Below are 13,697 nucleotides of genomic sequence, written 5' to 3' on the forward strand. Positions count from 1 at the left end.
GCAGGCTCACACACTTGTGCACATCCAGATGTTCACGTTCACAACTTTTTGCACACCTGGACACTCCCAGTATGCACGCTTCCAGATGTGCAGGCTCACACGTGTGTGCATACCCAGATGTTCACGTCCACACCCGTGTGCCCACCTGCACACCCCCAGATGTGCACACGCCCAACTGACACACCTTCAAATGTGCAGGCTCACACACACACGTGCACATCCAGATGTTCACATTCTCACCTGTGTGCACACCTGCACGCCTCCAGCATGCACACCTCCAGACGTGCAAGCACACACCTGTGCCGTCCCAGACGTGCAGGAACACTCGGTTCGACACATGCCCACCTCCAGCTGTGCCCACCCCGCCAGATGTGCCCACAGCTGGGCCCTCCCCGCTCACCTGCCGAGGCGAGGCTCAGCACCTCCCTGGGGATGAAGAGCTTGTCCTCGGAGCTGCGGGCCCAGTCCTTCATCCCCCGCCGGCCCCTCATGGGGAAGTTGATGTCGCTGGACACGGCGGACACGGGCTCCCGCTGGATGCTGGTCACTGTCAGGGGACACCAGTGTCACCTCCCCGCCCCTGAGTCCCCTCGGGTCCCCACACTCACGCGGTGGTGGTCCCAGGATGAGGGAAGAGATGAGAATGTTGACTCCATGTTTCAGATTGAACTTGATTCATTATTTTATTAGATATATATATCTATATATCTATGTATATCTATATATCTATATATCTATATAGATATATATTTGATTTTTAGATATAAAAATCAAATACATATAATATATAATATGTATAATGTATATTTATTACATAAATATACAAATATATAAAAATTATAGAGAAATATATATTTATTATCTTATGATATATATTTTATATTATATTATAATATATATAATGTAATATAATATAATATAATATAATATAATATAATATAATATAATATAATATAATATAATGTAATGTAATGTAATATAATATATATTTATTATATGAATATATATTTATTATATGAATATATATTTATTATATAAATATATATTTATTGTACAATATATAAATATTATAGAACATATATTTATTATTTTATTATATATATTATATTTAAACTATACTAAAATAATAGAAGAATTTCATGTGGGAAGGTACATTCCTAATGACATGAGAAGCCTTTCAGCTTCTCAGGAGGAAAAATCCTAAGGAAAGGATTTTTCATAAAAGACGTCTGTGACAGCAGGGCGAGTGTGGAGCCATATTTTCTGAAAAATCCTTTCCTTAGGATTTTTTCTCCTGAGAAGTTCAGGAACAAAATGCAAACATTGATTATCTGCTGCTGTGGAATACAACAGGTGCATCTGGGATTGGTCTCATGTGGTTGTTTTTAATTAATGGCCAATCACAGTGAGCTGGCTTGGACTGTCGGGTCAGTCACAAGATTTTGTAATCATTCTTTTTCTATTCTTAGCCGGCCTTCTGATGAAATCCTTTCTTCTCTTCTTTTAGTATATTTTAATTTAATATATATCATAAAATAATAAATCAAGCCTTCTGAAACATGGAGTCAGATCCTCATCTCTTCCCTCATCCTCAGATCCCTGTGACCACCGTCCCACCCTGCCGCTCACCCAGGTTGTCAGTGACAATGAGGGAGCTCTGGAAAGCCTTCAGCGCATTCCCCACCAGGTGGATGAAGTCCTCCACCACCTTCATCAGGTGCACGGAGCCAGGAGAGACCTGCAGAAGACAACAGAAGCTCCAGAACCACCAGGATTTGTCACCGCGATGGGGACACCCCCATGGTGGGGACATCCCAGCCGCCACCACCACCACCGCCCCTATGCCACTCACCTGCTGGGCATCCTCCCACTTCTCCCGGTTCTCAGCGTCCACCATGTAGCTCACCACCTGGAAGAAGCGCTGCGGGGACGGGGCTCAGCGGGGCTGGGGACAGACCGACGGACAGACCGACCGACCGCCACCTCCCCGGGGATCGGGGGACCCTCTCCGCTCCCCCCGGCCGCTACCTGCACGTCCTCGGAGGACGGGATGTAGGTGGCCCTCTTGAAGGTGTCGGTGACGTTGCGCAGGATGTCCACGGAGAAGAGCAGGTCCCCGCTGTAGTAGCTCTTGCGGGCCATGAGCTCCAGCAGGCTGCGCACCACCTGTGACATGCCCTCCCCTGCCAGCACCCGCTGGCCCTTGGCCAGGTGCTCCCGCAGCTGCCACGGGGAGGGGACAGCCGTGTCACCGAGCTGCCACCACCCCACAGCGGTGCTGAGTGTCCCTTATTGTCCCCAGAGCCCCAGGGACGCTGCAGAGTTACTTAAAGGAAGATGTGCAGGATGAGGGAGTCCACAGGGGTTTGGGGACATCCAGGGTGGTCTGGGGATATTTACAGGTGTCTGGGGACATTCACAGAGGTTTGGGGACATCGAGGTTGGTCTGGGGACATTCACAGGGGTTTGAGGACATGCAGGTGGTCTGGGGACATTCACCAAGGTTTTGGGACATCCAGGTTGGGCTGGGGACATCCAGGTGGTCTGGGGACATTCACAGGGGTTTGGGGACATCCAGGGAGGTCTGGGGACATCCATGGGGATCAAGGAGCATCCTGTCCATCCCAAAATCCTTTTCCCAAACATGCAGGAGCACAACCCCAACCAGAACCCCGCTCCAGCTCGGGGATGGGATCCCTCTTCCCACCCCATAGGGGATTCCATGGGGATCCGAGGAAACCTTCCCATCCCAAGAACCATTCCCCACGACACAGCCTGGTGGCATCCCCTTTCCCCAACCACCCTGCCTCAGTTTCCCCATGCCAGGGAGGCTTTTGGAGTGCCAGGGATGGGACAGAGCCCCATGGACAGGGCCAGGGGGCAGAAGGGGCCGTGCCAGAGCGGGCACCTACTGAGAGATGCAAGTATCTGTACTCGTGGGACACGCAGCGGGCGAAGCTGGGCACGCCCCAATAGGCGACCCCGTGGGGGCTCAGCAGGCACCGGCGGCTGGCAGTCCCTGTGACGGAGATTTGGGGTTGGGGCGGGCACTGCCATCCCTTCCTGGCACCCCCATGCCACCCTGTGCAGCTGCAGGGCCAGGGGATTTAGGGGCACTTGACCCCATTGTCACCCACCACCCCCTGCCCTGCTCCAGGGGCCTGACCCAAATGCCACCCCCTGCCCATGGGTTTGGAGTTGCTCAACCCAAATGCCACCCACACCCTCTACTCTGCTGCAGGTGGCCTGACCCCAAGGTCACCCCTGTCTCTGGGGCTTTGGGGTTGCTCAACCCCAATGCCACCCACACCCTCTACTCCAAGTCAGAGGGGTTTGGGCCACTTGTCCCTCATGCCACCCACTTCCCCTGGGGTTTGGGGTGCTCAGTCACCCACCACCCCTGCCCTGTGCCAGCCCTGGGGACATCTGGGCTCACCCGTGGCGTTGGGGGGACATTTGTTGTAGATGATCTCCCCGGCAGCCGTCTTCTTCCAGGTCATCAGCATCACGTACTCGTCCTTGCACATCTCGTGGTAGGCTGGGGGGGGAAAGGGGGATCAGCACGGCCCAGATGTGGGGTGAGGGGCGCTGTGGGGTGGGGGGCACCCCGTACCTGGGCATTTCTTCTCGTTGCAGGTCTTCACCTCCTCGCCGGTGCCCTCGCAGGGGTAGCCCTGCATGCCCGTGCCCTCGCACATGCGGAAGCGCCGCTGCCAGCCGGTGTCGCAGGTCTTGGAGCAGAGGCTCCAGTGGTTCCAGGGACCCCACTTGCTGTCTGCTGTGGGGATGGGGACACTGTGGGACACCTGGCTCTGCTCACGGAGAGTGACACCCGCGGGGACGGGGATGGGACAGCATCGGTGACGCCCCACGCGCTGTGAGCCGAAAACCCGCGGGGTGTGAAATGCGTGGGTCAGTGATTGAAATCTCTTTTGGAGCAGGCTGGCATCCTGCTGCAGATGCCATCCTGCTGCAGATGATGCCCATCCTGCTGCAGATGATGCCCATCCTGCTGCAAACGATGCCCATCCTGCTGCAGATGCCCATCCTGCTGCAGATGATGCCCATCCTGCTGCAGACGATGCCCATCCTGCTGCAGATGCCCCTCATTCCCTGCCACCATCCACGGGAAGAGCAGAGGTACATTCCTTGCTATTTGGCTTTTTCTCCATTTCCCTTTGTTTGCTTGAACTTGTAAACTCCACAACACAAATTTAGCTGAAGACTCAATCCCAGACTTTCCCAAAGTTATCAATTCATGCCCTACTTTGTCCCAAAATTGAACGTTGAGGACTTCTTCAGGAGAAATTCGTGGGAAGTGTAGAAAAAGCCACCTCACGCAGCCACCACCTCCCTCTGTGGCTGCCACCGGTGCCACCACTTCTCCCACAAACCAGGAGCTGCTCGAAGGACAGGATGGGGACCTCGTGGTCCATCCTGTGCCCGGTGTCCCCACGCCCAGAGCCGTCCCCAGCCCCGTGTGCACGGTGAGATCTCCCTCGTGCTTGTACGCCCAAAGCACGGCGGGACCCGTCACCACCACCTGGCACCGACGGGTCCCCAACGCGACCCATGGCGAGGACTGTGCCAGCCTCCTCCAGCTGGATGTGCCCGGTGATCCCTGGCATCACCGACATTCCCAGCATTCCCGGAATTCCCAGTATTCCCAGTTCAGGAGGCACAGGGACATTTATTGAGCCGCGACACAGCGAGGACACCGTGGGGACACCGCGAGGACACCGCGGGGACACCCCAAGGCCCAGCCGGGACACCCCCAATTCCTGAAAAATTCCCAAGGAATTCCTGGGGGTGAGGACGGGCCCCTGGCCCCGAAGGATGGGGACACCACGGTGGGGTCCCTGTCCCCGTCCTGGGGGTGGCACTGGGACCCTCTTGTCCCAGTTCCTGTCCTTGTCCCTGTGTTCCCCTCCCAGGGGTGGCACTGCCATCCCCCTGTCCCCACCCCCGGGGGTGTCCCTCTGTCCCTGTCCCATTGTTGCTTCCCCTGTCACCCTGTGTGACACATGGCCGTGTCCCCTTGTCGCTGTTGTGTCCCCTGTCCCTGTGTCGCTATCCCTGTCATGGACGTGGCACTGCTGTCCCCCTGTCCCTGTCCGTGTTGCCATCCCCTGACCCTGTCCTCCTCTCCATGTCCCTGTCCCTGTCCATGTCCCTGTTCCCCTGTCCCTGTCCATGTCCCTGTTCCCCTGTCACTGTCCCCTGTCCGTGTCCCATGGTGACATTGCATCCTGGAGATGACATTGCTGTCCCCGTGTCCCTGTCCCCATCACAGTCCTGGAGGTGGTGGCATTGCTGTGCCCCTGTCCCCGTCCGTGTCCTTGTTCCCCTGTCCTCCTCTCCATGTCCCTGTTCCCCTGTCCCTGTCCCCATCATGATCCCAGAGGTGGCACTGATGTCCCCCTGTACCTGTCCATGTTGCCATCCCCTGCCCCTGTCCTCCTCTCCGTGTCCCTGTCCCCGTCCTGTTCCCCTGTCCCCTGTTTGTGTCCCTGTTCCCCTGTCACTGTCCCCTGCCCGTGTCCCGTGGTGACATTACATCCTGGAGGTGGCACTGCTGTCCCCCTGTCCCCATCATGGTCCTGGAGGTGGCATTGCTGTCCCCCTGTCCTCCTCTCCTTGTCCCTGTTCCCCTGTCCTCCTCTCCGTGTCCCTGTCCCCGTCTGTGTCCCTGTCCGCCTCTCCATGTCCCTGTCCTCCTCTCTGTGTCCCTGTCCCCTGTCCATGTCCCTGTCCCTGTCCCCTGTCCATGTCCCTGTCCCCATCTGTGTCCCTGTTCCCTGTTCGTGTCCCTGTCCCCATCTGTGTCCCTGTTCCCTGTCCGTGTCCCTGTCCCCATCCGTGTCCCTGTCCCCTGTCCATGTCCCTGTTCCCTGTCCATGTCCCTGTCCTCTCCATGTCCCTGTCCCCATCTGTGTCCCTGTCCCCATCCATGGCCCTGTCCCCTGTCCGTGTCCCTGTTCCCTGTCCATGTCCCTGTCCCCTGTCCATGTCCCTGTCCCCATCTGTGTCCCTGTCCCCTGTCCATGGCCCTGTCCCCTGTCCGTGTCCCTGTCCCCTGTCCGTGTCCCTGTCCCCATCCATGTCCATGTCCCTGTCCCCTGTCCATGTCCCCGTCCCCTGTCCGTGTCCCTGTCCCCTGTCCGTGTCCCTGTCCCCATCCATGTCCATGTCCCTGTCCCCTGTCCATGTCCCTGTCCCCTGTCCGTGTCCCGTGCCGGGTGCGCGGTGCCGTCCCCCCGTTCCCCCCCGGCGCGCGGGGCCTTACTGGGACAGGTGGGGTTGGAGCACTCCCGGGCGTCGGCGTGGGCCCCCCGGCACTCGGCCCAGCCCTGGGGGGCCGCCACGCTGCACCTGCGCGTCCGCTGCTGGGTGCCGTTGGCGCAGGTGACGGAGCAGCGGCTCCAGGCGCCCCACGGCAGCCACTGCCCTTCCACTGCGGGGACAAGGAGAGCGGCGTCTGTAGCCGCGGTTCTCTTGGCAGAGAAAAGCAACGCACAACTTCCCCGAGATGGTTTTTGGGGTTCACTTTCTCTTCGCAGAGAAAAGCAACGCACAACTTCCCCGAGATGGGTTTTGGGGTTCACTTTCTCTTCGCAGAGAAAAGCAACGCACAACTTCCCTGAGATGTGTTTTGGGGTTCACTTTCTCTTCGCAGAGAAAAGCAACGCACAACTTCCCCGAGATGGTTTTTGGGGTTCGCTTTCTCTTCGCAGAGAAAAGCAACACACAACTTCCCCTGGATGTGTTTTGGGGTTCGCTTTCTCTTCACAGAGAAAAGCAACGCACAACTTCCCCTGGATGTTTTCAGGGATTCGCTTTCCCCTCACAGAGAAAAGCAATGCACAACTTCCTCAGGATGTGTTTTGGGGTTCGCTTTCTCTTCGCAGAGAAAAGCAACGCACAACTTCCCCTGGATGTTTACTGGGATTTGCTTTCCCGTCACAGAGAAAAGCAAGGGATTCACATTTGTCGCGGACATCTTTTCATGAAAAATCCTTTCCTTAGGATTTTTCCTCCTGAGAAGCTGAGAGGCCTCAGGAACAAAATGTGAACATTGATTATCTGCTGCTGTGGAATGCAACAGGTGCATCTGTGATTGGCCCATGTTAGATGTTTATAATTAATGGCCAATCACAGCCCAGCTGTCTCAGACTCTCTATCCGAGCCACAAGCCTTTGTTATCATTCCTTTGTATTCTATTCTTAGCCAGCCTTCTGAAGAAATCCTTTCTTCTACTCTTTTAGTATAGTTTTAATGCAATATATATCATAAAATAATAAATCAGCCTTCTGAAACATGGAGTCAGATCCTCATCTCTTCCCTCATCCTCGGATCCCTGTGAACACTGTCACAGACAATCACGAGATTTTGGGCAGTTGAGTGGAGTTGAGTGCTTGGCACATTCAGTGTAATACAATGTATTATATAATGGAATAACATAGCATAATAAAGTAATTAATTAGCCTTCTGATATCAGTGGAGTCAGATCCATCATTTCCTGCCTTCATTTCTGATAGGTGTCAGCTCCCACTGCACACTTGGGCACACCGGGCATTGGGTCCAACCCGTGGATGTGCCAGCTCAACCTGGACAGGCAGTGCTGGGAGTGGGGATTGTCACTTGGACTGTCCCCTGCACCAGCTGGGACACAAGGGACACGCTCAGGGTGGGGACCTTGGTGTCGCTCACACTGAACTTAACGTTTCTGGCAGCCTTGGTATTGCTTCCAACCAAACCCAACGTCTCTGGCATCAGTCTTGACAAATCCAGCAGCTCTGGCATTGCTTTCCACCAAATCCAGCAGCCCTGGCATCACTTCTAATCAAACCCAGAATCCCTGGCATTGCTTCTGGGCAAATCCAGCATCCCTGACATCACTTCCAAACAAATCCAGCATCCCTGGCATTGGTTTTTACCAAATCCAGCATCCCTGGCATTGCTTCCAACCAAATCAATCATCCCTGGCATTGCTTTTTACCAAATCCAGAATCCCTGGCATTGTTTTTAGCAAATCCAGCATCCCTGGCACTGCTTCCAACCAAGTCCAGCATCCCTGTCATCAGTCCTTCCAAATCCATCAGCCCTGGCATCACTTCCAACCAAACCCAGCATCCCTGGCATTGTTCCCCGCCAAGCCCAAGGCTCCAGCAGCATCTCCACAGGACAGCCATGGCCAAAGCTCTGTGCCATGGGTGCCACGTCCCTGTCAGAGTCACTGCAGGAGCAGCTCCTGCACTCCCTCCTGCTCCAGCTGTCACACGTGGTGTCCCCATAGGGACAACATCTGAGACATGGCATCCCTGCCTGTCACCGCAGAAACCCCACAGCCACCACCACGGCCACTCCTGGCACTCAGGAGGAAGGGACAGCTGTGCCACTGCCACCTGTGTGCACTCAGACCCTGCAGCCAACCCCCTTTGTCACCTCCCTGAACCCCACGACGTCCCTGTGCCACCCCAGTGCCCGTCACCGCAGAAACCCGGCAGCCACCACCATGGCCACTCCTGGCATGGACCTCATGGACACGGGAGCTCAGCCACCTGTGCCACTGCCACCTGTGTGCACTCAGACCCTGCAGCCAACCCCCTTTGTCACCTCCCTGTACCCCACAACGTCCCTGTGCCACCCCAGTGCCAGGCAGAGCAGAGGGCAGGGAAGGAGCCGCCTCCTCTGTGTTCCCCTGCCCATGATGGGGTCATGAGACCCCGGCACAGCCAAGGGCACCAAATTTCCTCTTGGATCTCCAGCAGGGACAGGACGGTGCACCGAGTGTCACAGCATCCATGGCACCCTGGCACTCAGCTGGCACCATCTCCTGGCATTCCCGGCGGGAAGAAGGATCATGGGGAGAGGGAGGGAGGTACTGACCGGGGCAGGTCTGGATATTGCAGGGCTTGGCCTGCAGCTCGGGGCCCTCGCAGCCCTTCCCTGGGCGCCGCGGGGCCGCGCAGCGCCGCGTCCTGGTCCTGGCGCCTCGCCCGCACGTCACCGAGCACAGGCTCCACGGGGACCACGGCTCCCACGCGCCAGCAGCTGCAACACAGCACAGCCCGGGGGGGTTTTGCTGTTTGAGGGGGTTTGGGAGCAGGATTTGGTGTTTGAGGGTGGTCTGGGAGCAGGATTTGAGTGGAGACCTCAGCGATTTTGGAATCAACCTCAGCCATGGCATCTGGCCCTGTGGCCACCTCTCGGATGTCCCCTGATGTCCCCAGGGCTGTCCCTTTGCCACCGCAGCCCCTCCAGCCCCCGAGGGGTCCTGGCACGGCAGACCCCCCATGCTCTGCCCAGGGTACAGCCGGGCACAGTTTCCGAATTTCTTATCCCAAATCCCTGAGCTGGCAGCGCTGCTGCAGCCTCTCTTTTGGGGTGCTGGCACTGGCGGCGCACGTCCCCCCACAGCCACACACGGGTCACCCCAACCCCTGTCAGCACACCCAGCACAATCTGCCCCTCACATCCACGGGAGCTCAGCACTCCAGGAACATCCTAAAGGATGTTCCTCCTCAAGCTCTGATGTCCTCGGGGTGCCAGGACAGGGCTGCACTCCCTGGTACAGACACTGCATGTCCTGGAGGTGAAAATTGCTCAAAACACCCCAGATTAGGGCAGGGCAGTGTGGCTGCCACTGTGGCACCCTGAGGTCCCTCCTGTGTCCCACATGAGACACACGGACACCACCATGGACAGACAGGAGATCCTCAGCATCCTGCTGGAGCCACCGAGCAGCTCAGGGGGAGCCCCTGGGAATGCCAGGCTCCAAATCCCCCAGGCTCCAACACAAAGCCTTGGGGACACCCAGGAAGAGCCCACAGTTCACCAGGAGAGAGGATGGAAAGGAAATTCTCCGCATCCTGCTCGTGTCACTGAGCAGCTCAGCCCCTTCCTGCCCCACATCAGGGGGAACCCCTGGGAATGCCAGGCTCCAAATCCCCCAGGCTCCAGCACAAAGCCTCAGGGACATCCAGGAGGAGCTCACGGCTCACCAGGAGAGAAGATGGAAAGGAATTCCCGAGGCAATCCCTGGCAGCAACATCCCTGACAGGGCACAGGGGTGCGGGGTACCCACGCAAGGAGAGGATGGAGGGATGCCAACAGCACTGAGAGCATCCACAACCACGCCAGGCCACCCTTCTCATCCACCGCAGCACCCCGAGGACACCCCAGAAACATCTCAGCAACATCCACAGCACCCCGAGGACACCCCAGAAACATCCCAGCAACATCCACAGCACCCCGAGGACACCCCAGAGACGTCGCAGAAACGCGTTCTCTCTGTCCCCGCGATGTCCCCGCCCTGTCCCCGCTGTCCCCGGTGTGTCCCCCGTACCTGGGCAGGTGGCGGTGTTGTTGCAGGTGCGCGTCTCCCGGAGCAGCCCGCTGCACAGCGTCCCGTAGGGAGAGGAGACGCAGGAGCGCGTCCGCACCTGGGAGCCCTGGCCGCAGGTCAGCGAGCACACGCTCCACTGCGACCACTCCTCGGCCGCCGGGTCCCCTGGGCGAGACAGCGAGCCTGAGAGCCCGCGGGGGACAGGGGACAGGGGACGCGCCAGCAGGGACACGGACAGGGAGGTGGCACCAAGGAGAACAGGTGGGTGACAGGGGTGACACTGAGGGTGGCACTGAGGTGAGGCTGCAGACGGAGGTGGGGAAGGGGTTGGGGCACGGGGTGGCAGCTGGTGTGAGGGACGGGGTCTGAGCTGGGAGGGGATGGCAGCACAGGCAGGGTGGGCAGGATGGGCAGTGGGCATCAGAGGCAGGGTGAGCAGGGTAGGCAGTGGGCAGCATGGGCAGGGTGAGTGGGGTGGACAGGGTGGGCAGAATGGGCAGGGTGGGCAGTGGGCAGCATGGGTGGGGTGAGCAGGGTGGGCATGGTGGTCAGTGGGCGGCACAGACAGGGTGGGCAGAGAGGGCAGAGTGGTCAGTGGGCGGCAGGGACAGCATAGGCAGGGTGAGTGGTGTGGGCAGGGTGGGCAGTGGGCAGCATGGGCAGCACGGGCAGCGTGGGCAGGGTGGGCAGCACAGACAGGGTGTACAGGGTGGAGAGCACAAACAGGGAGGACAGCCTGGGCAGCACGGGCAGCATGGGCAAGGTGGGCAGCACAAACAGGGTGCACAGGGTGGAGAGCACAAACAGTGTGGACAGCCTGGGCAGCGCGGGCAGCGTGGGCAGGGTGGGCAGTGGGCAGCACAAACACTGTGGACAGCCTGGGCAGCATGGGCAGCATGGGCAGGGTGGGCAGCACAAACAGGGTGTACAGGGTGGGCAGCACAAACAGGGAGGACAGCCTGGGCAGCGCGGGCAGCATGGGCAGGGTGGGCAGCACAAACAGGGTGTACAGAGTGGGCAGCACAAACAGGGAGGACAGCCTGGGCAGCACGGGCAGCGTGGGCAGGGTGGGCAGTGGGCAGCACAAACAGGGTGGGCAGGGTGGGCAGCACAAACAGTGTGGACAGCCTGGGCAGCACGGGCAGCACAAACAGGGTGAGCAGAGTGGGCAGGGTGAGCAGTGGGCAGCACAGACAGGGTAGGCAGGGTGTACAGGGTGGGCAGCACAAACAGTGTGGACAGCCTGGGCAGCACGGGCAGCGTGGGCAGGGTGGGCAGTGGGCAGCACAAACAGGGTGTACAGGGTGGAGAGCACAAACAGTGTGGACAGCCTGGGCAGCACGGGCAGCACGGGCAGCGCGGGCAGCACAAACAGGGTGTACAGGGTGGAGAGCACAAACAGGGAGGACAGCCTGGGCAGGGTGGGCAGCACAAACAGGGTGTACAGGGTGGGCAGCACAAACACTGTGGACAGCCTGGGCAGCGCGGGCAGCCCTCCGCCGCTCCCTCTCCCCACCCCGTCACACGCTGACATTTACAACAACCGGCTCTTATTAAGGTTGATGATGTCTCTGAGGCTCTTGGACAGCCCAGCAGCAGAGCCCATCCGTTTAAATTAAACAGGGATGGATGGGGGAGGGCTCTGGAGGGCACCGTTTGTCCTGCAGACAAGCACAACGTGGGCTCCGCGTCACCCGCGGCGGTGACAACGTGCTGGGGCTGCTCTGTGCCACGGGAGCAGGACAGGGCCACCACTGGGGTCACCCAGGAGCTCCCAGTGGGGCAGGAACCCCGTGAGCAGCCGAGTGTGGTGGGAATTCTGCATGCGGAGCGGAGCTGGGGCTCATCCATCTCCCCGCTCGCCTCCGAGCCCTCCGACCATAAATCAGGGAGGCTGGGGAGAGGGGGGAGCAGCACGTTCAAATTACCCAGATGGATTTGCCAAATAAATACGTTTGAACGAAACAATTAATAGATTTTTTTTCCCCCTGCTTTTGCTTTACAACCCTCGGAGGAAAGTGCGGAGGAAAAAATATATAAATGGAGGGAATTAAGGCAGTCTGTGGGCAGGAAGCCAAAGGGAGCTGCTCCATCTCTGTCACCCCTGGCCAGGTGCACGAGCCTGGTGTCACCAGTGTCCCCCTGCCTGTCCCTGGTACCTGTCTGGGCCATGTAGACCCCGGGTTCATCTGCTGAGCGTGGCCACTGGGTCTTCACCTTCTGGTTCTCCTCGACTGCATTGCCTAGGGGAGAGAAATGGCCAAAATGAGAGTGGGCAGGGGACAGGGATGGGGACAGCGATGGGGACAGCGATGTGGACAGACCAGTGCAGGACATTTCAGGGGTGCCTGGCTACATGCTGACACCCCTGAGAGCAAAACCTGGTGGAGCATCACTGATCACACCCCCAGCACCCCAAATGTGTCACAGCCACCCCAAAATGTCCCAGCTGGACCCCAGCCCGGGGTGCCACGTCCCTGGTGCAGGCAGGATGCCAGTGTCCCCACCGTGCCAGGCGGAGGTGCTCCCTGTCCCCACTTATCAGCTCGCTGCAGTGAGGTGGCACAAATTTATGGCTCGGCTCACCAAAAATAACAAGTGATCCATCAAGGGCACTTGGCGTGAAATTAACTGGCGTGTGCGGGGCCGGGCGGGGGACGCGGCTGCAGGCACAGGGGGACACCTCCCTCGGCCTCCCCCGCACCCCTGGGACACCTCCCTGTCCTCCAGAGGGACTCCTGTCCCCAAATCTGAGCTCCCGTGGATTCATCCCAGCTGGATGCGCCATGGGGACAGAGGGACAGCGCCATCCGTGCCACCCCAGGGATGCCACCCCCAAAAATGCTGTGGTCACCGTGCTGCTGTGACAGCCAGGAGAGCAGCCAGGGATGGCACAAGCACTGCCAGCCAAACACAGCCATGTCCCCAAGGGATGGAGGGGAGGTGGCATGGGGACACCTGGCACTGCCAGCGCGCTTTGGGGACAGGGCGGCACCCACTGGGACACAGAGCGGGGACACCCAGCCCCAGGCAGGGAGCACAGCATGCTCTGGCACTGCTTGTGCTGGCAAAAAGCCCCAAATTTGCTGAGTTTTGCCTTAAATTGGGATAACCCTTCAGGGCTCCCCGCTGGCACCCTCAGATCCTTGGACATCCCACTCCAGAATTCCCGGGGGAATGGGAGACACACGGGGACACCAAGGGGATGCCCAGGGGGATCTGTGGGGCTGAATTCCCCACGGGGCCATCCCCCTTTTGGGAGTGCCACAGCAGAATGGTTGTGCTGTCAAAAAGTCCCCAAATTTACCAAGTTTTGCCTTAAATTGGGGTAACCCTTCAGGGCTCCCCG

General features: G+C 58.4%; 1 protein-coding gene across 7 annotated transcripts in view; it reads right to left on the minus strand.

The window, feature by feature from the left end:
- The window catches only part of ADGRB2 (adhesion G protein-coupled receptor B2), a 39,813-nt gene that overhangs the window by 12,326 nt on the left and 13,790 nt on the right, over positions 1-13,697 (minus strand). For 3 of the 7 annotated variants that reach the window (XM_058040269.1, XM_058040266.1, XM_058040267.1), the window contains exons 3-12: positions 12,508-12,591; positions 10,349-10,513; positions 6,287-6,454; positions 3,614-3,778; positions 3,437-3,538; positions 2,913-3,019; positions 2,029-2,223; positions 1,853-1,921; positions 1,630-1,738; positions 401-547 (exon numbers count right to left, since the gene is read on the minus strand). In XM_058040269.1, the coding sequence (XP_057896252.1) occupies positions 401-547; positions 1,630-1,738; positions 1,853-1,921; positions 2,029-2,223; positions 2,913-3,019; positions 3,437-3,538; positions 3,614-3,778; positions 6,287-6,454; positions 10,349-10,513; positions 12,508-12,591 (1,311 nt within the window). Of the gene's footprint in view, positions 1-400; positions 548-1,629; positions 1,739-1,852; positions 1,922-2,028; positions 2,224-2,912; positions 3,020-3,436; positions 3,539-3,613; positions 3,779-6,286; positions 6,455-8,889; positions 9,055-10,348; positions 10,514-12,507; positions 12,592-13,697 lie in introns of all 7 variants that reach the window. The other 4 variants (XM_058040273.1, XM_058040268.1, XM_058040272.1 and 1 more) reach the window with 4 other exon arrangements.

Source organism: Melospiza georgiana, chromosome 24 (assembly GCF_028018845.1).
Source record: "Melospiza georgiana isolate bMelGeo1 chromosome 24, bMelGeo1.pri, whole genome shotgun sequence".
NCBI lineage: Eukaryota > Metazoa > Chordata > Aves > Passeriformes > Passerellidae > Melospiza > Melospiza georgiana.